Raw genomic sequence first — 22,965 nt, forward strand, 5'->3', positions numbered from 1 at the left:
CCTCAATGTGTAGAGATATATTCTGTCCCCTCACCCTCACTCAGATGGACAATGCTGTGATCTGCCATCCATGTCTGCCATGGACCTGGAGGGAAGAATAGTGGCCTCAGCTACTTCTGTAGGGAAATATCAAGGATTTCTAATATGCGCAACTTATTTCTGAGTTGCCTAGACTGCCATTACCCTGGCAAAATGTCTGCAAATAGCCACAGAAGAGGACTAAAAATAGTCAACCAAAATGGCAAATGGCCAGGAAATCATGAAAAGGGGCAATGTTTGTGAAAGGAAAAGTTGGTGGAGGAAGCAGTATGTATTATTCACTTCACAGAGATCAAAGAAACTGAAAAAAATGGGTTAATTAAGGCTGACAGTTTTAACATGCTTTTTCAAAAGTCCCATAAGTATATGCCATAAAAATCTTAAGACAATGTACAAAACAAAAAATTAGTGTGAGAGTAACTGAGTAGAACTCAGTAAAGAATGTCAAGCGAAGTATTATAAAACATGTTACAGTTTAATTGCACAAAATTATTTAAAAAATATAGTAAACCTCAAACACTTAGATTTACACCAGACAAATCAGCCAAAATAAGGTGGGGTGGTGGGAAGGTCAGCTAATAGAGTCCACTCAGGCAGCATAGATCTCAACCTTCGGTCACTTCACTTTTATAAGTGCCCTCTCTATCTAATAAAGTTCTGACACTGGAAGAGCTCAAACCATTTATCAAATTATAACACTGCTATGAAATAAATGCAGTAGGAATTTTTTCTTTTGGCCATTTTATTGTTGAGAAAAGGGAGGCACAGAGGAGCGATACAAGGTTAAGTCTAATCAAAAGAAAGTCCATGAGGCTCCTCAGCAAGCTAAAATCAGATCCTAAAAGTCCCACTTTCCCACTAGTCTTCTTATCAATACCAAATGAAGCTGTTTCCTTAGGAGATGCAACTATTCATAAACACAATCACCACAACAAAAACTCTTCATTCACATTTTTCTAGGGATGAAGGAGGAAATGTCAGAAGACAAAATTCTAAGTTGAAGAGTACAAAGACAGACCAAGGTTAATTGAAGTAATGCAACAGTTCAAATTTCTAGCACTATCAAATTCTGAGATTTACCAACTGCTTGCCATTCAATCTACCTAAATTTATGTTTTAGGAGATTCTCTACAAGTCCTAGCTATATATTATTTCAGATACAATAAAAATAAGTTTCCCTCTATAAACAAAAAACTGACTAAAAGAGAGGTATCTGGTTATTTATATTATAAACACTAACTAAAAAATACACTTGGAATACAAAATTTCCCAAGAAATCATTGACTATATTGTATTTTATAGATTTTAAGACACTGTCAATTTTAAGACATATCATTTTTATGAAACACTAAAAAGGAAAATGTTACTGATTTTAACTGTAAGATAACATCTTGATTGTATTAAAATGCATCTTAATTTTGGAGATGTTAAAATGTGGAACATGTAAATCTTAGATAAAATCTAGCCTTGTCCTCGGACTCCCCTCTGCGTTCTTGTATCTCAAGATCTTCTTCCAGCTTCTTAGAAGGAGCAGGCCCTCTTTCCCCCCATCTTGCCAAACTCTCTTCTTTCTCTTTTATTAAACATCTCTTAAAACCTTTTTCAAATAAATAGAAAAATCCCTTTAAGTACAACTTTCTCTTCCTTTATTACCACATGTACACCTTTCTTGGAAGATAGTTTAACCAGTTCAATATATTTGTCCAAAGAAGTCCCTAAGTATCTCTATGAATCAATATTATCCTATCCTACTGACAGATTCTGTGGTTCTAACAGCCTCTGACTAGCACACAGCACAATGCACACTGAAAGAGGCGCTGACTAAATGCATGTGATGATAATCTCGCTGCCTAAAAAAGCTCCTGAATACTCACTAGCAGATCCCACATTTTTACTCAAACACATTAAAGGAAAAAAAGATGTCTTCTTACCTGACTTCTAACAACAACGGAGTGGAAAACCATTTTGTCGTAAGAGAGGTTGTAATGGCTTTTGAATCTGCCTTTACTGAGGAAAACAGCCATAGTCCAGTGAATATAATCAGAAGTCCCATTTTATAGCAAACCCCTAAAAAGGGAAAAAAAAAAAAAAGAAAAAGGTTTTGCTACAAAGAAATGTTTAAACCTGAGTCTTGATACTTAGAGACACAAAATAACATGAAAATTACAGAAATGGAAATGCTTCTAAAATTTAACAGCACCTACTATCGCCATGGTTTCAACTTGCTGAGTGACTGATACATAATTAAAGGAGTATAGATCATACACTCTTTCCTACAAAGACTCCATTTCATTTCCTGGGGCGCCTATACTATGCACAGGTATAAAAGTCAGTTGGTGGCACAGCAGGTTGCACACAAAGTTTACGAAGCATGACAGTAAACAAAGCTGAGGCAGATGAAAATGTAAATGATGGGTATTAAATGGTGTCCTCCCAAAAGTCCTAACCCAGCACCTCGAAATATGAACTTATTTGGAAACAGGGTCTTAACAGAGGTAATCTAGTTAAAATGAGGTCATTAGGGTGGGCCCTAATCCAGTAAGACTGGTGTTACAAAAGAAGGAAAATGTGGACAGAGAGACAGGCATGCAGTGGGAACACCATGTGAATAGACACAGGGAGAATGCCAGGAAAGACGGAGGCAGACACTGGAACTATACTGCAAACCACAGAACTCCTAGGGCTAGCAGATGCTGGAAGAGGCAAAGAAAGACTCCCTACAGATTCCAGAGGGAACATGATCCTGTGACACCTTGATTTAGAATGTCTGGCCTCCAAAACTGGAAGAAAAGAAACTGTCATTGCTCTAAGCCACACAATTTGATACTTTGTTACCACAGCCCCAGGGAGCTAACCAATGGGTCTTGAATATAAATGCAAATAGCAAATACCAGTTCTGAATGAAGAATGTTAGAACTCAATGGGTCCCTATCTACAAAATAAAGAAGTTGGGGTCACTGGTAAATTGGCATGGCCATCGAATGCAGGCCTCCTGAACTCCCAGCAGCAACCTCCTCAAGCACAGTGAGGTGTCCAGATCATTTCAGAAAAAGGCCTCCAGCTGCAGGTTTCTTTGGCCTGATTTTTCACCTCAGAAGACTGCCTCATAGAACCCTAATCAGACTTCCCCCAGGCTATCTTAAGTCAGTATCTAAGTTCCACCCATTTGAATGGGAACCCAAAGAGGACCTGAATATGTGGGAAACACCAAAACAAAGTTGTGCTTCTGCATACTAATGTCTGGTAAGGCTCACCCCAGACTCACCCCAATTCCTTGAGATACTGGTTAGAAAAGCTATTGTTTGGAGGACCAGTCAGTACCCTCTTTTTACAAAAAGCATTAACATTTGTGCCAATATCCTGCTTCATATAACACACAGTATCTCTAAAAAACAAATGGTCAAAAGCAAAATAAATTAAACCAAATAGAAAAGTTACTTTAGTCCAGGCATTGCCAGCTTAACTGATTGATTTAATTGGCTAATTAATATTAATATCCCATTTATAAATAAGCATGCATAAATAAATAAATAAGTAAATAACCAACATTTGAAAAGACTAGGGCTAACCAAGTAGACCCCTGACACTGAAACCCGTTAGCAGTGATTTCTGGCTGGGGTGGGAGGTGGGGGGTGGGGAGGGTGGCTCTTTCAGAGTGAAGCAAAAGTTACTGACATTTCCTACAGAGGGGCAAGCAAGGACCGAAACTTTTACATATAACTTCAGACCACTCCAGAACTCTTAGACACCCTCCCCTACAGGCCCCTGAACTATAGCCTCAGAAACCTGCTCTGCATGATAGAAAAACTTGGTGAGCGAAAAGAGAGAACCTTTCAGAGTCAGGGACTTCTGATAAATTACTGCGTTTGCTACTTACTAGCAGTTTAACCATAAGCAAGTTCCCTAGTAACTTCTCTGGCCCTTGGTCTCTCAGACTCTGAAATAGGAGTACCACTATGTGCCACACCAGGACACTATGAGAATGAAAAAGCAACATGAAAATTGCCACACCAGGACACTGAGAATGAAAAAGCAACATGAAAATATAGAATTAATTGTTCTAATAAAAGACATTCTCATAAGAAACCACCTTCTAAATTACAGAATAATAATGCATCATCGTTATTACATGGGCTCAAAAAAATGTCTTGGAAATACATTTTCTGTGGTTAGGGAAAAAAAATCCTCCCCAAAAGTCACGAAACTTCTAAACTGGAGACAGAATATATGAACTATGTTCAAGCAGTACTGCACTACAGCTCTGTTTACAATTTGCCCTGAAGGGGCCTAGACATATAATCCCAAAAGTGGTAATTCTGGACTGGAAACTGGACACCACTGCCAGTAACCCCAAGCAGGCTGCATGCATAGAGTGGGGAACAGGGAGTGACAAGAGGTCCCCCAGGAAACATGAGCATTACTGAGCAATTGCTCTGGGCCAAGCATGGTGTCAGGTACTTTGCATATACCATGATATCTAGTCCTTCCACACAACTATCCAGGAGAAGTGTGGCAGCCATATCTACTTTGTTCACCACAGCAAATAGCACAGTACCTGGCAAACAGCAGATATTCTATAACTATATGGCATAATGGCTGAAACACTATCACTCTCACTTTAAAAATAAGAAAATGGAAGCTCAGAGAGGCTGAGGAACTTGCCTGACTAATAAATAGCAATGCCTGGAACCCACATCTGCCTGTTTTTAAGTTCCACAATACTATGCTATCCCCCTGGTTGTCTGGTTTGGAAGGATAAGAATTCATACTGTGCTGACCCTGACTGAGCAAAGAGCTTTCTTGTGAGAACCAAGGCAAGTCCAGGGACTTCCTAGGGGCAGAGTCCTTGGGATATAGATGACTGAGGAAGGCACAGATTCAACATGAAACCAAGCATGACAGCCTGAAGTTGGGACCAAAGTGAACTGACCAACTAGCCTGACAGATCTGTATTCAGGCTCGCTTCGGGGACAGAATGTGAGCTCCTCAAGAGCAGGGAGTTTTGTCTGTCCCGGCCATATGCTTAGCATAATGCCTGGAACACAGGAGGTGCTCCAAATGAAATAAACAAATACATGCTTCATTCATTAAGGGAAGAATGAAAGCAAAGAGAAAGAAAGGAGTGTGACACCAAGAGGAAAGATGCTACAAAAAGCCTAGGACTTAAGAAGGGTTAAAATGAAAACTATGCACCAAGACTCACCCAGAGATCCCCTTGAACTATTTTAAAAGAGAGAGAGAGTTCTTGGGGCAAGGTGTAGCACCACTGGAGATGACAGAGAAAAGTGGACATTAAAGAAGAGCTTTCCTACCTAGACCCCACATCCTTGATGCCACAGGCTAAACTACAGGAAAAGACTGTTTTAGAGAAGAAGTAAGAACTTCACTGAAGTGGCCATTTGTTTCAGAATGTCTTCATTTTATGAGAATCTTATCACTCTGATCCTAGTGGTCCTTAAATGTTGTAATTTAAGTAAATATGAATACTGTGAGAAATAATAGCTGTCAGAATCTACAATGTGGCATTGCATGATCATAGGCACAATGCTTGCGGCATGGTGGGTAAATTAAAAACATTCTGTAAGTCCTAGGCCCAAATGTATTATCTGTAAGATCTAGTCTGTGGCCCATTTTCCTTAGTTTAAATTAATGACTATCTCCTATTCATTGATCTACAGTAAGATATTGGAAATATTAATAAAAATTGTATTATGCCAAAACACTTTTCACTTTTTGGAAAACAGAAGAGGCATAAAATTCTAAATCACCAACTCCTTCTTTTTCCATTTCTAAACTGAAGATAATAGCTGACAAACTCTTAAAAAAACAACTTGCACCCTGCAAGTTTACAGCCATCTGAGCTTCCACATACAGAACAGTGAGGAAAAATATTAGGAAGGACCCTTCCTGAGAAATAAATTTACTTCCCAAATAATTAAACTTAATATGCATTTATACCTATTAGCAAGTCCATTTGCTGTGAGCCACATAAATCTAAATTTTTATAATAGTAGTTACTACACATCTGATATGAAAATGATCACAGGTAACTGCAGGGAAGACCTAACAGAATTTTCTACATAGTTCAAGTTCTTCCCCTCAAGTTAAACGTGGGCTATAAAGTTGTCATGCTACTGTACTAAGCAATGTTTATTTCCTTTATTAAAATGAGTGTCGGGGCACCTAGGTGGTTCAGTGGTCAAGCTCAGACTCTTGATTTCCCCTCAGGTCATGATCTCAGGGTCGACAGATCAAGCCTCCCCCCACTTCAGGCTCAGCACAGAACCTGCTTGAGATTCTCTTTCCCTCTCCCTTTGCCCCTCCCCCTACTCTGTCTGTAAAAATAAATAAATAAAATCTTTTAAAAAAAAGTATCAACTAAGTTTATCAAAAGCAAGCCAAGTGGAAAAGCTACAATCATCCCAAATTTTGTGGTGTTAAGTAACTATTTTAAGTGTCTTCAAATATCACACTAAAACTGGCTGGCAAGTGCACAATGAATGTTTCCAAGATAGTGTAACACAGTAAGGTATAAGACCTCCGGACTTCAAATGAACAAAATATGCTAGTCCTCAAATCTGGCAAGAAATGCAAAACAATCTAGTGATTTTGGCCAACGAAGAATAGTTCACATCCATAACTTATTGGCGATGTACGCAGATTTTATTCTTCTGGCAGGTCCCACAAAAAGTGAAACCGGATCATCCGATCTTATCCAGCCAACAGATCCTCGTATTTAAATGAAAACGGCAACCAATATGCATCACGCGAATTCATTTTAGGGAAAATAGAAATCTATAAAAAGATCACGTCGTTCTCCAATCAGAGTCCTGCAAACTGCTGGTTCTCAATCTACTTAGGGTCAGGTTTGGTCTAAATTCAGGTTAGGGCAGTTCCCCCACCTCCTCTGCACTTGGGCACACGGGTCTCAAAGCTCTTCAATGAAGGCTCAAGACCGCTAAAGAGAGCCCGCGGCCACTCTCGCTGAAGCGATACCTTGCCCAGAAGACCACTGAGGGCAACTTGCGGGACTCGCATATAGGGACAGGACTGGGGCACGGAAGGGGAAACTGAGTCAGGGAAGAAGCGGAAGCTCAAGGTGACCGGGGCACGGGGTCGCCTCGCGTCCCAGACCCTCTGCCCGTCCACGAGACCTCCCCACGCCACGCCAGGGTACCTGTCAACGGCCGCGCAGCCGCGACACACGCGCCGCCCGCGTCCCCCTTCCTGCCCATGCTGGGACCGCGCTTCGTCCGCGACGATGCCAGCGAGAACGCTGGGGCGGGGCGGGGCGGTGACGGTGGCGGCAGCGGCTGCGCCAGTGAGCGGCCGACACGCGCCTTTCCCGCGGCTCCCCTCACAAGCCGGTCTCGCAGAGCAATAGCCCAACTACCTACAGCCTTTTACTTCCGCTTCCTAATGGCGAGGGCCGGAGGACTTCCGGCTGCCGAGTCGCGGTCGGGGCAGCGTAGAGCGCCGCATGGTCGCCATCTTGTATCGGAGGAAGGCCCAACTTCCGTCTTTGGTCGCGCTGTGTAGTGTAGTTGGGGAGGACGGCACCTTTAAAGTCTAGGGAATGGGACTAGGACTGACCGCTGAGACCGAAAAACCGTACCAGGTGATGAAGCCGCCTGCGGGTTTCAGCCTCCTTTCCGACTTGGACTGTGGGGCACTTCGGAGTGTACTTCCTTAAACCCTTACATTAAAAGCATTGCTGTACAAGGGGACAAAATTGCTTAATGTTCTGAGCATCTTGGACTTTATCTTAGCCCCTAAATTTTGGGGAAAGGGAGACCTTAAATCTTATGAGACGAGGGACGCCTGGGTGGCTCAGTCGTTAAAGCGTCTGCCTTTGGCTCAAGTCATGATCCCAGCGTCCTGGGATCGAGTCCCCCATAGGGCTCCTTGCTCAGTAAGGAGCCTGCTTCTCCCTCTCCCTCTGCTTGCTCCCCCTGCTTGTGCGCGCTCTCTCTCTGACAAATAAATAAATCTTTTAAAAAAATTATGAGCTGATTTTAGCTTATACTGGCAGCGACAACTTCTGTGCAAAGACTACTCTGTCCTTGATTTTTTTTTTTTTTTTTTTTTGGCAAATATAAAACACTATGCAAAATTGTTTCAGAATATGTGACACAGGGCAGATCATTTTACCCACCCACAAATGAATACCTCTTTGGAGTATATATTTTTAATTAAGTCAAAGTGAACTAAAACCCAAAATACATTGAAAGTACTTTTTTAAGGGCGCCTGGGTGGCTCAGTTGGTTAAGCGACTGCCTTCGGCTCAGGTCATGATCCTGGAGTCCCGGGATCGAGTCCCGCATCGGGCTCCCTGCTCCTTGGGAGCCTGCTTCTCCCTCTGACCCTCCTCCCTCTCATGCTCTCTGTCTCTCATTCTCTCTCAAATAAATAAATAAAATCTTTAAAAAAAAAAAAAAGAAAGTACTTTTTTAAGTACTTTACACTTTTTAGTGTAAAAGTTTGACAGACTTTTGGTTATATGACATACACAGTCCTACCCCTGAGAATGCCAGAACAAGGACTAAAAACACTTTTCTTAATCGAATAGCTGTATGTCTACACTGTGCTGGAGAACTGTAGCTATTAGGTTTTCTGTTCTTTGCTGGAACATAAGGAGTTAAAATATGGAATGGAAATGAGTGTTTTAAAATTCATTTCTTGAGGGAGCTTTTGTGCCAGTAGCTTTCCATTGTGTTTTCTACTCCTCTTTAAATCACTTCAGGTGATGTTCTGTAAAAAAGGGAGTTGTTTTTTAATTCACCACATTATGGAGTTGGGTTTTCACTTGTTTTAACTTGGTCTTCTGCTATGAACAACGTTTGGTTCGTGATAACATACAACTACGTGATACCGTAAAGCTTCTAAGAAAGTTGGGTTTCTCTTTTTCCAAACCTTTCTCAGAAAATTCAGTGCTGTTTTATTTGAACAAAACCAGATTTTTTATTTTTTTATTTTTTTTTATTTTGAAATAATAACAGAATCACAACAAGTTGCAAAGATAGTGCAGTGAGGTCCCGTTTACCTTTTACCCAGGTTCCCCCAACGATATCTTAAATAACTAGGAGCACAATATCAAAACCAGAAAATTGACATGGATACAATCTGTGTGTACAGTTCTGTCATTTTATCAAATGTAGATTTGTGTAATCACCAAAATCAAGATGCAGAACCATTCCACAAAGATGTCCCTTGGGTTAAGGAGAAGGAGGGACAAATTGGTGGAGCATAGAGGACTTGTAGGGTAGTAAAACTATTCTGTATGATATTCTAGGGATGAATACATGTAATCATACATTTGTCAAACCTATAGAATGTACAATACCAGGAGTAAACCCTGGTGTAAACTGCGGACTTTAGGGGATAAGAATGTATCAGTGTAAGTTTATCAATTATAACAAATGTATCACGGTGGGTATTGATTAGTGGAAGTTGTGCTTCTGTGAGTACAGGAGGTATACTGGAACTCTCTACTCCCTGCTCTATTTTGCTGTGAATCTAAAACTGCTCTAAATAAATTTTATTTAGAAGGGGGAAATCCTAAATGTTAAAGATGGAAAAAATATAAGAAGTAACTTACTCCTCTCTCCTCATTGTAAAATGAGAAAAATGAGACTCAGACTTTCAAAAATAATTAACAGACTTTATTGTTAGTACAGTTTTAATTTTACAGAATAACTAAGCAGATAGTACATATAGTTCCATATACCCATCATACCCCAACACCCAATACAGAATTTGCCCTATCATTAACATCTTGCATTAGTGTTATATCCCTACAGTGGAATATTGGGAATAATTTCAAACCACATATCTGACAAAACACTTGTGTATAAAATATATAAAGGACTCTCACGAACCATGAGAGACTATGGACTCTGAGACACAAACTGAGGGTTCTAGAGGGGAGGGGGGTGGGAGATGGGTTAGCCTGGTGATGGGTATTAAAGAGGGCACATTCTGCATGGAGCACTGGGTGTTATACTCAAACAATGAATCATGGAACATTACATCAAAAACTAATGATGTATGGTGATTAACATAACATAATAAAAAATGCAAAAACAGGGGCACCTGGGTGGCTCAGTTGGTTAAGCGACTGCCTTCGGCTCAGGTCATGATCCTGGAGTCCCAGGATCGAGTCCCGCATCAGTCTCCCTGCTCGGCGGGGAGTCTGCTTCTCCCTCTGACCCTCCTCCCTCTCATGCTCTCTGTCTCTCATTGTCTCTCTCGCAAATAAATAAATAAATAAATAATCTTAAAAAAAAAAAATTTTTTTTAAATGCAAAAAGAAAAAGGACTCTCAAAATTCAAATCATGGAAATAAGATTGATTAATTGTTATTAATTAAAGTCCATAATTTACATCAAGTTTCACTCAGCATTGTACAGTTTTACAGGTTTTCACAAATGCATAAAAGCTTGTATCTACCCTTTCAGTTTCATACAGAATAATTTCACCACTCAAATAATTCCCTATGCTTCACCTCTACACTTCTCCCCCAAAACCCTGTCAACCACTGAATATTTGTGTCCTCCCAAAATCCATATGTTAAAATGTAACCCTCAGTGTGATAGTATTTAGAGGTAGGGCTTTGGGGAGGTGATTAGGTCATGAGAGTGGAGCGCTCATGAATGGGATTAGTGCCCTTATAAAAAGAACAGGAGAGCTCCCTTGCCTTTCTATCTTACAAGGACACAGAGAGAAGTTCTTGTATATTGTCCGCTTTTTCCATTAGAGCCCTTAGCTCGTTAAAGTTACTTTAAAGATCTCACTGTCATAATTCCAAAATCTCTGCCTGTGTGCCTGTGAATTTTGCTTAAAACCCATATATGATGTACTGGGTAAAAGGAACTAAGGTAAATAGGCCTCAGTGTGAAGTTTTGTGTTTTTGGCCAGCAGTTAGGCTGTTTACTGTTTGCCATAGCTGTACATGTCAGAGACCTCCATTTCCTCTAGTGTCCTTGTTTTTGTCTCCTCTGTTATATCTGGGTTTCCCTAGAAACTGCTTCTTAAATAGAGCCTGATCATTATAGTTCTGTCAGCTGTAATCTACATTATTATACAGGAGCCTTGTTGATGTGGTGGTAAGGTTGATGGGAGGGCAGGCATTCTCTAATCCATTCTGCAATCCTGTGATGAGGTCTCGGTCCTTTAGCAGGCCTGTGACCCTGGGCTGTGGCAACAGGGACACCTGGTGCCATCTGATCTATGCAGTGTGCCCTCCACTGAATCATGCCTCCCTATTGCAATGTGATTTTGTCATTCCTTCCATCAAGAGGTGGAGTCTATCACCTCACCCCTTAAATCTGGACTTCCAAGCCCAAACCTTAAGAGGCCTGGCAGTTTCTGCTTTTGCTTTCACTCTCAGGGTCCAAACTCCCCACAGAGAAGCCCAAGCTATCCTGCTAGAGAAAGAGGCTGCTTTTTTTTCCTTTTTATAATTTTTTTTAATTGAAGTATAGTTGACACATATTGTTACATGAGACCACATTTTTTGAAAGCAAGTTGTAAACATGTACCACCACTGGATAGGAGAGAAACTGTCACTCTATATCCTTTTATATCACTCTTATACCCTTTAAAATTTAAAACATGTGACATTACCCGTCTAAAAAAGGTAAACAGGGCGCCTGGGTGGCTCAGTCGTTAAGCGTCTGCCTTCAGCTCAGGTAATGATCCCAGGGTCCTGGAATCGAGTCCCAAATCGGGCTCCCTGCTCAGCGGGAAGCCTGCTTCTCCCTCTCCCAATTCCCCTGCTTGTGTTCCTGCTCTCGATATCTCTCTCTGTGTCAAATAAATAAATAACATCTTAATAAATAAATAAATAAATAAATAAATAAATAAATAAATAAAGTAAACACACTTATTTTCAAAACATATTTTAAGGGGCGCCTGAGTGGCTCAGCCATTAAGCATCTGCCTTCAGCTCAGGTCATGATCCCAGGATCCTGGGATCAGGCTCCCTGCTCTGTGGGAAGCCTGCTTCTCCCTCTCCCACTCCCCCTGCTTGTGTTTCCTCTCTCACTGTGTCTCTCTCTGTCAAATAAATAAATAAAATCTTAAAATAAAAATAAAAATAAATTTTAAAAAACTTATTTTAAATATGTGGCCAAACAAAGTAGAGGAAAAGGAGAAGAGGCAAAAGAATATGCAGATGAAGGTCCAAAAGGCAACAGCTAAAATGTGTCCCCACCCGTGAGACAGGAGCAATGGCTTGACTGGTTTGCAGGTCCGTAGCATGTGGGTAATGAGGTCCACAAGTACCAACAAGCTTTACTTTCTCCCCCAATAAGTCCTAATTCCACAGACTGACTAGACATAGCCCACTAGGTCTAAAGATAAAGCCCGACCTTTGGGGTAATCATGGCTCTGGGATGAGCAAGCTGTACCATCTCTCAGGACTCAAAGATCAACCCTGGTGCTCACCAGCTCTGTAGGATGCATGTCATGTTCATGCTCCTGAGTGAGCAAGCCCTCCAGACACAGAACTGACTCTCTTCGTTGCCACTCCCTCCCCACTCCTCTTGGAAGAGGCTCAGCTAAACCGTCCCCAAACTGAGAAGACACTAATAGTTCCTTGGGAGACTTTACTGCACCTGCTCCATCTCGGCCAGACCACCTCCATCATCTGGCTGTACAAGAGGTAGAGCATGTACAACAGTCAGGGGTCATCACTTGCATTTTCACACGGCAACTGGAGGTATAATTTCCAACTATCATCACCCAAACTTTGGGCATTTGGAATGGGAGGGGTAGTTTCCAAGTCCTGATTTTCTCTAAGCATTTCTCTGTCTTAGGATTCTTCAATAGGGTCTCCATGTCATAATGATTTCTTACTGTTCTTTTAATATAGGTTCAATTCAATATGGGTTCATCCTCTCACTCCTGGGCTGATTTCAATTATATTCTTGCAGAAACTTGAATAATCACCTCTTGGTAACTATAATTTAGGTCTTTATTCTGCTAAAATAAAATAGTCCACTCTGTATATCAGATTGCTTCAGGAGGTTGTGGGGAGGTTTGGAAATGGCCTGCAAAGATTCTTGCCTCCTGGTATTCACACCCTGAGTGGTCCCCTCCCATAGCAAACATGGATGACGTGCATTACCTGTAGGAAAGTGTGGAAATTATGGAGTAGGTCTTTTGAGGTTAAGTCATAAAAGACATTGCAATTTCCATCTTGCTTTCTCTGGCATCACTCGCCCTGGGATAAGCCAACTGCCACGTTGGTGTTGAGACTCAAGTAGCCCCAAGGAGACATCTACGTGAGCAGGAAATGAGGCCTACAACCAACAGCCAGCGTCAGCTTTGCAGCCTCTTGGCACTGGATCCTCCTGTTGTCAGATGACTGCAATCCTTGCCCATATCTTAACTCTGACCTGGTGAAAGACCGTAAGCCAGAAACACCCCTGTTAAGCCACTCTCCAATTCCTGACTTGCAGAAACTATGTAAGACAATGTTCCTTTTTTTTTTTTTTAATGCCCCTGTGTTTGGTGTAATTTGTTACACAACCCAAAGCCACAAAGAAGTGTGACCCTGTGCCAGTGCACGTAGAGTGGCCTTGGGGACACCAGCTGAGGCAGACCTGAAGTTGGATGGGCAAGGGATCCCCTTGCTGGGAGTAAAGACAGCAACTAGAAATTGTATCCTTGTTACCCTGATCAGAAATAGAGGTTCGGAGGGGAGAAGTTCCATGATTGTTTTATGTGCTTTCTGAGGAATCTCTACCCCATATGCTAGCCTGAGGCCTGCATCTCAAAGATACTTGAAAACGAAACCTCTACTCACTGGGAATTCTTTCTTTTTCTTAATATTTTGTCTTTGTAAGCAGTCTTGTAACAACAACAACAACAAAAATCCCAATACCACAGATTGTTTGATCATGATATAAGGTTTATCCATAGCAACTGCATTCTAATGAACCAATCTAGAACAGTGTTTAGACTGCAACCACAGTAGCACATTTCACATCCTGACCTAGCACTGATAAACATATCTACAAAACTGAGAAATAGTTCGTGAAACAGTACTTTGCACTTGCACATTCAATCATGTAAAACCATTACAAAGTTCATATCAAGTATTATTCTATTCATATGTTCATACGACCCGGGGGGAGGGGTTTGGAAAGTAAACAATACAATAGCTAAAAATTAGGAATAACTTTGTTTAATACCTGTTCACAAATTTATTCCATCCCAGAACCCTCAAGGACAAAGTCACTATACATATACTTGGTTGAAACTTACGTGAATGTTCATAGATTAACTCAGTGGGAAATCTCATACTTACTACCTACAGGTAAAATTCTCCTTCATTTCACAGCTGTAAATTACAATAATATTAAAAATAAACTCTACAAATCCACCTCCTCCATTTTGATAATGGTAAAACGGATTGCCATTTACTACTGAATCAAGTGATATCAGTAAACAAGAGCTGGAGACATGATTTGCAGCCCACCTACTACACCCCTTGTACTGTCTCCCTCACTAATTTGTCACAATTGGTGTCAATATTTGTCACAATGGGTACAGTTTTGGGATAAGAATCTGTGAAATGCACTGTGATATTTTGTTCTTTTTCTTTTTTTACTGAGGTATAATAAAGACACCTCAAAAAAAATTAATACTTATTACAGCCCACAGATTAATGGGTTGTGGCCCACAGATTTGAAAACTGGTTCAGAAGCTTTCACCTTTTAAATACATGCAGTGTATGATGTCTTGCCTGTATTAGTTTTCTTTTTCTTTTTTTTTTTTTAAGATTTTATTTATTTATTTGAGACAGAGAGAATGAGAGACAGAGAGCATGAGAGGGAGGAGGGTCAGGCGGAGAAGCAGACCCCCTGTCGAGCAGGGAGCCCGATGCGGGACTCGATCCAGGGACTCCAGGATCATGACCTGAGCCGAAGGCAGTCACTTAACCAACTGAGCCACCCAGGCGCCCGCCTGTATTAGTTTTCTATTGCTGGTAGAACAAACTGCCACAAACTTAAAACAACATAAATTTACTACCTTACAGTTCTATGGATCAGAAATCCAACATGGATCTTTTTTTTTTTTTTAAAGATTTTATTTATTTATTTGACAGAGAGAGAGACAGCGAGAGCAGGAACACAAGCAGGGAGAGTGGGAGAGGGAGAAGCAGGCTTCCCGCGGGGCAGGGAGCCCGATGTGGGGACTCGATCCCAGGACCCTGGGATCATGACCTGAGCTGAAGGCAGACGCTTAACGACTGAGCCACCCAGGCGCCCTTCAACATGGATCTTGCTGGCTAAAACCAAGGTGCTGGGAGAGCTGCATTCCTCTCTGGAGGCTCCAGGGAAGCACCCACCCACTTCTTTGCTCATCCAGGCTTTGGCAGAATGCAATTCCCTGTGGCTGTTGGTCTCAGGTCCCCATTTCCTTGCTGGCTGTCATCTCAGGCTGTCCCTAGCCACTAGAGGCTTCTCTCATCAATGCATTTAGCCCCCTAGAGCTCAGACCAGTAACAGGGCACTGAATCCTCCCCATTCTCTGACACTTCTGTTGCTGTGTCTCTCCCACTGCAATCGGAAAGGTTTACCCCTTTTAAGGACTCATGTGATTAGATCGTGCCCATTTGGATAATCTCCCTGTCTCAAGGTCCATACCCATAATCACATCAGCAAAGTCACTTTTGCCTTGTAACATTTACAGAGTCCAAGGATTAGAGCATGAACAACTCTGGGGACTATTATTCTGCCCACCACCCCAACACACAGATGCATGCTTACACATGTACACTTTATCAATAGCAAAGCCTAGGATTGCTGAATGATTTTTTTAAAATCATACGGATGTTTTAGATGCACAGCTTTTGGGAGCAAGAGCCTTATAAGCTTCCATCTGGTGCCTTCTGCACAGACTTCAAACAGTTATTTGCTTTTCCAGATGCTGTTTTAACATTTCTACGTAAATCTGGGTACACACAATAGCATACAGGACTCAGGTGTAAACTCAGAAGAGTACCAAAGATAAGAGACAGATCCCTGCCAGTCTTTACTTGTTATCTGTTAGATGTGGAAAGGAAAACCTGAAGGTGACACACAGCAAATTTGCAGTGTAGAGTTGGCATCCAGCTGCAGTTTCGCCCAGGATAACTGTCGCTGAGCTCTGTGCAGTGCTGGTGATGCGCAGCGTGTGGGTCTCCTGTGATGGAGCAAAGTTTTGGCCACACAGCATTAAAATAGCACAGCGGTACATTGGCCAGAGGGCTCTGGAAGGGCCTCCTAATGCTTGAATTATTTTCCATTCTAGGCCAGCTCTTCCATCCCCTATTCTTCCCCTCCAGAACTCGCACTCATCTTTCTTAGCACGGACCCAGCTTGCACCTTCAGGGGCATCAGCCTTGGCTGAACTTCCTCTGTGCCCCTGCTTAGGAACAGTTAGGGCTCTGGTATCCCGAATGGGAAAGGCAGTTCTTAATGTTGTACCCCCAAAGAAACTTCCTTTAGGCTCCAAGCCATCTTGGTATTATCTTTGTAGGAACCCTCTATAACTTATCAATGTCCATGGCTCAAGCCTCCAACATCCCTTGTTTTAAGATCAAATTAGTCACTGGCTGGTTGTTATGGGATAGGTTAAGCTTGGTTTTGACATAGTGTCTGGCCTCTGTGACCAACATCCAGCAGCCGCACCTCTGGTTCCATTCCAAAGTCCTATTTCACAGAATTCCCCACACATTTCCTGTTTATTGATGTAAGAGGGATGGTAATCCAACCAATCTATGGTGTATCTATGGTCTAGGGAATATAGATGTTATATCTAATGTTAAATGGTATATTTAACATTCTTTCATTCATCTGGTAAACTAATGCTTACTCTGTGCCCAGAAACAATCTTTGCCTCAAGGAGTCCAGACTGTGAAGAGAGAGACACAGACACAGATGATTATAAAACAGGTGAAAGGCTAAGACAGAGGCCACCTTGGGTCATGGTGGTATGCAGAGAAAGGGCATGAAGCCAGCTAGGAAAGTAGAGGAAAGCTTCATGGAGGAGGTAACTCTCCAGCTGAGAGCTGTTAACAAGTTCTTTGATTACCTCAGACTTTTGTGTGTAATGCTTTTCAAGATTAAAAAATATAACCTGGGGCACCTGGGTGGCTCAGTCAGTTAAGTGTCTGCCTTCGGCTCAGGTCATGATCTCAGGATCCTGGGATCAAGCCCCATATCGGGCTCCCTGCTCAGCAGGGAGTCTGATTCTCCCTCTCCCTCTGCCCGCCCCCGTCCCCCCACTCATGCTCTCTCTCTCAAATAAATAAAAATTTTTAAAAAATTAAATATACAACCTTTATCTAAAAACAATTTGGAAAACTCAGATGTAGAAAAATTAACCTACACCTCTATCACCCAAACAAATCTTCATTTCTAAATTTCCATGTATTTCCTTCTACTCTTTTTTCTATGCATAATTTTTTTACTTTGGGAGATTTCATTTTAACAAAGAAATTTTACATGCAAGCACCACCTTCTAGGCCTGGAAATTTAGCTGATCACTAGTACATAGATTTGGAAATGCGTTTGACATTACTTCCCCTAAATTCCTTCACTAATTTAATTTCCAAATATTTGGGGATTTTCCACATATCTTTCTGTTATTGATTTCTAATTTAATTCTGTTATAGTCAGAAAGCATACTTCCTGTGATTCAAATTGTTAAAATTTATGACTTGTTTCACAGACAACAATATGGTTTATCACAGTGAATGTTCTGGGTATACTTGAATGTGTGTATTCTGCTCATGCTCGACAGAATACTCTAAAATATCAATTGAATCATTTGGTTACTAGTGTCATTCAACTCTTCTATATTCTTATTTATTTTCTTATTTTGCTTTCTTTTACCCAAAAATTAACATATTTTAGGTTTTCTTTTGCACTTTGTGCTTTTTTTTCACTTTTCATATATTCTAGAAATTCTCTACATGTTCATAAAAACTTCCCCACTCATTTTTTCTTTCTTTGAATTGTTATAATTTATATATAGCAGAATTAACCCTTTTTAATAAATAATTCTGTGTGTTTAGATGAACATATTCAGTTGTGTAATGACCGCTACAATCCCAGTATAGGATAATTTCATCACCCCTCAAAATTTTCCCTTGCCTCTTTGTAATCAAATCCCTCCTGTGTTTCTGTGGCTCTGTGTTTCTATCCTTATTAATTTCGCTATTATCAAAACATTGCAGGGGCACCTGGGTGGCTCAGTCGTTAAGCATCTGCCTTCGGCTCAGGTCATGATCCCAGGGTTCTGGGATCAAGCCCCGTATCGGGCTCCCTGCTCACCAGAGAGCCTGCTTCTCCCTCTCCCACTCCCCCTCCTTGTGTTCCCTCTCTCACTGTGTCTCTCTCTGCCAAATAAATAAGTAAAATCTTTAAAAAAAAAATTACAAAAATGAAATCATGCAGTATGCAGAAAGAATCTGACTTCTTCCACTTTGGATAATCTATATGAGATTCATACACTTGGCATGAAACAGTAGTGCATTCCTTTTTATCACTCAGTAGTATTCCACTGAATAGCTGTAACACAATTTGTCCGTTCACCAGTTTTTTAACATTTGGGTTGTTTTGGTGATTATGAACAGAGCTATGATAAACACTCATATATACATTTAGTATGAGCATTTGTTTTCATTTCTTTTGGGTAAATACATAGGAGTAATATTACAGGATAATACTGTAAATATATATTTAACTCTATAGGAAATTGACAAACTGTTTTCCAGAGTGGCACAACACTTAAGAAACATTCACTTTCTTTAATTAAGGAGATCCCAAAAGTAAGTACCTCCTCAAATTTGGTACCCTCACTTAATCTCACACATCTTACCTAAAACGAACCCTGTCCTAATACAAGTAGGACTATTTGGGCTATTTCTTTTTGTGCAATCACTGGTAATTTGAGTCTTTCAAAGAATTTGTCTAATTTCATTTAAGTCAGGTGCCAGAAAACTTTTTATGTAAAAGACCAAGTAGTAAATATTAAAGCCTTTGCAGGTCATATATATTCTCTGTCACATGTTCTTTTCTTCTTCCTTTCCTCCCCCTCTCCTCCTTTTAACAACCTTTTTAAAAATGTAAAAACAATTCTTAGCTCATGGGCTCATGTAGCCCAGAAACCATAACATGCTGGCCCCTGTCCTAAATTGTCAAATTTTGGAGCATAAAGTCTATAATATTCCTTTTTTTTTTTTTGGTCTGTTTAATAACCGTAGAATTGCTAAATATGTCACCTCATTCCTGGTATTGGTAGTTTGTGTATTCTTTTTTTCCCATAGTCAGTCTAGTTAGAAATGTATCCATTTTAGTTGCTCTTCTTACAGAACCAGCTTTTCCTTTCTTTGGCTATCTCTATGTATTCTCTATTTTTATTTTTACTGAAGTTTGCTCTTCATTTCCTTCTTTCTGCATAATTTGGATTTAGTTTGCTTCTCTTGGGGCACCTGGCTGGCTCAGCTGGAAGAGCATATGACTCTTGATCTCAGGGTCATGAGTTCGAGCCTCATGCGGAGTGTAGAGATTATTTAAATAAACAAAACTTAAATAATTTGCTTCTCTTTTTCTAATTTCTTAAAAAGGAAGCCTAGATCATTGATTTGAGGTCTTTCTTCTTAATGCTCTAAATATCCCTCTAACTACATCTCTGGCTGTGTTCCACAAATTTTTATATTTTGCATGTTTAGTTTCATTCAGTTCTAAATTCCCTTATTTTGTTTTTGACAAAACATATTTTGATAAATATGTTCTTTAATTTCTAAATATTTTAAAGATCATCTAAACATCTTTCTGTTTAACTCCATTATGCTTTGAAAACTTAATTTGTGTAATTTCAATTGTTTTAAATTTTTTAGAGTTTACATTATGGCCCACAATATGATCTAGAGTGGTGAATGTTCAACATGCCATTGAAAAGAATATGTATCCTGTTCTTGCTGGATGGAGTATTCTATAAATCCCAGTTAAGTCAATTTGGTTGATGGTGTTGTTCAAGACTTCTATACTCTTAGGCGCCTGGGTGGCTCAGTTGGTTAAGCGACTGCCTTTGGCTCAGGTCATGATCCTGGAGTCCCAGGATCGAGTCCGGCATTGGGCTCCCTGCTCGGCAGGGAGTCTGCTTCTCCCTCTGACCCTCCCCCCTCTCATGCTCTCTCCCTCTCATTCTCTCTCTCAAATAAATAAATAAAATCTTAAAAAAAAAAAAAAGACTTCTATACTCTTACTGACTTTCTGTGTACTTTTCCTATCAATACCTGGGATATGTATTCCAACTATTATAGTGAATTTGTCTGCTTCTCCTTTTAGTTCTTTCACTATTTGCTACATGTATTTTAAAACTCCATTGCTAGGTGCAGATACCTTCTTGGTGAGTTGACCATTTTATCAAAATATAACATCCCTCTTTATCTTTGCTAATATTCCTTGTTCTGAAGCATATTTTTTATATTAGTGTTGCCAATATAGCTGGGGTTTTTGTTTATCATTTATTTTTAGTGTCTGCATTGTATATCTTTTTTGATCATTTACTTTTAACCTACCTACTTTGCTTTTATCTGTAAATTAGGTTTCTTCTAGACAGCATATATGATCTGTCTCCACCCACTCTGTCCAAGAATTTAAACTCCCTAAGAGCAGAGATTTCGTTTGTTTTGTTTGTAACTGTATTCCCTATGCCTAGAACACTTGAAGTACATATGATTAAGTCTTTACTGATGGCATAAACCAGCTTAAATATGCTTCACTGGAAAAGTTTCTTTATTTGAAGGTATAATCTGGTTCTTATTTTCATCCCTCTAGTATTTATATTGAGAGTCTTCATTTTTCCTTCTCTCCAATACGATAAATGCAGTATCTTCACTGATTTGGGGGTGGGGGGTTTGGTTTGTTTTGTCTTCTGTTTTTTTCTTATTAAATTAACTGCCCAACTGAAAATTTGTTTTTTGTCTTTCAAGGTGATAGTTGTATACTTCAAATGAATTTCCCTTTTGTTTTTCTCTCTCCTGGAACGTCTTGAGGTCATGGTCTATTTTATTGTACTCCGGTGTAATAAGAATTCTTATTTATTAAAATTTTATTTCAACATTAAAAAAAATAAAAAGGAATATCAGGCCTAGCCAGGGGTCCCTAGAATTGCCCAATAGACGGCAGTACACATGCTTCAGGGCATTTTTAATATTAAGAAGTTTCATTCACATTAGATACTATCAACTTGTACTTTATTGGCTGTCATAAGAGGTTATCTATCACACACTGTCTCCAAACATCCTATCTCTCTACTGCTCTTACTCCAGAGCAAGAGCCAAAACTGTGGGAATGCCCCCATAAAGGCACCACCAAGCCCTCAGCATGCTGTCCTGGGATTTGTGTCCCTGTCCCTCTGGTCCTGTGGGGACCCACTGGCAGCTATGTTAGTTGCTAACTGGCCTTAGCTACGCGCTGGCTCCTCACAGCTCTGCAACCCCAAGATCCCATGCAGAATACTTGTAGGTTTACTGGGAATAAGATAGAACATTGTCCCTTCCTTTGCTGTCACTACCTTTTTCTCCAAATTTTTTTATTGTGTTAAAATACATATAACATAAAATTTACCAGGTTCTGATTCAAGATGGCAGCTTAGGAGGATCCTGAACTCACCTGTTCCCAGGGACACACCAAATCTACAGCTACATATTAAAGAACTTCTTCTGGAAACAACAACAAAAACTGGCTGAGTGGTCCTTATGGTCCTACACATAGGGCCAATAAGAGAAGGCCCACATCAAAGCAAGTAGGAGAGGCTGGGGCACAATCTCACCATATCTCACCTTAAACCCCATCCCTGGCACAGTGACCAGGGAGGGAACTCAACTGGGAGGGATTTGGGAGGAAACTCAAAACCTGGAGCTTCTCCCCAAGAAGAAAAGCATTTTGCTTTTACCCACATTAGGTACCCTAATTTTATGACCTAAGCCTGAGAGACAAGCCCCCCAATACATCTAGTTTTGAAAACCAATGAGGCTCAAATCCATAAAACTCACAACACTAGACCAAACTAAAAAACGACTCTTGAAGTGTTCACATAGACTCACCAACCCCAAGGCTCAGCACAGAGACAGTCGATCAAGAGGCACCCAGACTTTCTGTGAATGAGGCTTATTTGCTAACTTTAATGTGTCAGTCTGAGAGGCAGGCATCTGATTTAGCACACATCTAGGGGCCTGCTCTCTGGCAGGCACCATCTTTTTTTCTCTTCTTCTCCCACTGCCCTCCAGTGAAGAAGTGCCATCTTCACTCTCCCTCTGCCATACTCCAGAGCTCCAGGATCTCCCCATTTGGAACTTTTACATGAGTCTGGTGCCCTGGTTTTTGCAGCTACTGCTTAGGAGACACCTCTTGGTCACCTGTTTCTGGAGACCAGAGGGGGTTTCCAATCCCAGGTGCTATGGGACTGTAACAATCAGTTATACTCCAAGGGCACTGCACACACAGCAGACTGAAACACAAACCCAGTCTTTCTGTGAAAGAGGCCTATCTGCTTGTCCAGCAGCTCCAGCCTGATGGGCAGGCTTCTGGATTAGCAAATAACTAGGGGCCTACTGAGTTTCCCTCAGGGAACGGAGGCTGGCAGAAACAGTTTTTGTGCTCTTCTTCTGCCTTGCTCCAGCTCACCAGTATCTCCCAGAGGGAAACTTATAGTCTCCTCTAACACCCTGATTTTTGCCACTGTTGCCAAGGGGACACCTCTACATCACCTGACTCTAATGACCAGTGAGGCTTACACTCTTGGATCCTACAGCACTGCAACCAAAGGAGAAAGAGTTCCTTCCCCCCCACCCCACCCATTTGTCCCCACCCCCAACCCCCTGCCTCTGGTAATCACCAATATGTTCTCTGTAACTATGAG

At 40.9% G+C, this 22,965-nt stretch overlaps 1 protein-coding gene across 6 annotated transcripts in view; it reads right to left on the reverse strand.

Moving 5' to 3' along the window:
• UGGT1 (UDP-glucose glycoprotein glucosyltransferase 1) overlaps positions 1-7,459 on the reverse strand; it is a 139,024-nt gene extending 131,565 nt beyond the window's left edge. For 3 of the 6 annotated variants that reach the window (XM_064586350.1, XM_064586349.1, XM_064586351.1), the window contains exons 1-2: positions 7,217-7,459; positions 1,971-2,106 (exon numbers count right to left, since the gene is read on the reverse strand). In XM_064586350.1, the coding sequence (XP_064442420.1) occupies positions 1,971-2,106; positions 7,217-7,274 (194 nt within the window). In that variant the 5' untranslated portion in view covers positions 7,275-7,459. The remainder of the gene's footprint in view (positions 1-1,970; positions 2,107-7,216) is intronic. The other 3 variants (XM_064586352.1, XM_045869099.2, XM_064586353.1) reach the window with 1 other exon arrangement.
• Positions 7,460-22,965: the final 15,506 nt, after the last annotated feature.

Source organism: Mirounga angustirostris, unplaced genomic scaffold (genome assembly GCF_029215605.1).
Source record: "Mirounga angustirostris isolate CCGP_5_RB_7025 unplaced genomic scaffold, mMirAng1.0.hap1 SCAF_3, whole genome shotgun sequence".
NCBI classification, from domain to species: Eukaryota; Metazoa; Chordata; class Mammalia; order Carnivora; family Phocidae; genus Mirounga; species Mirounga angustirostris.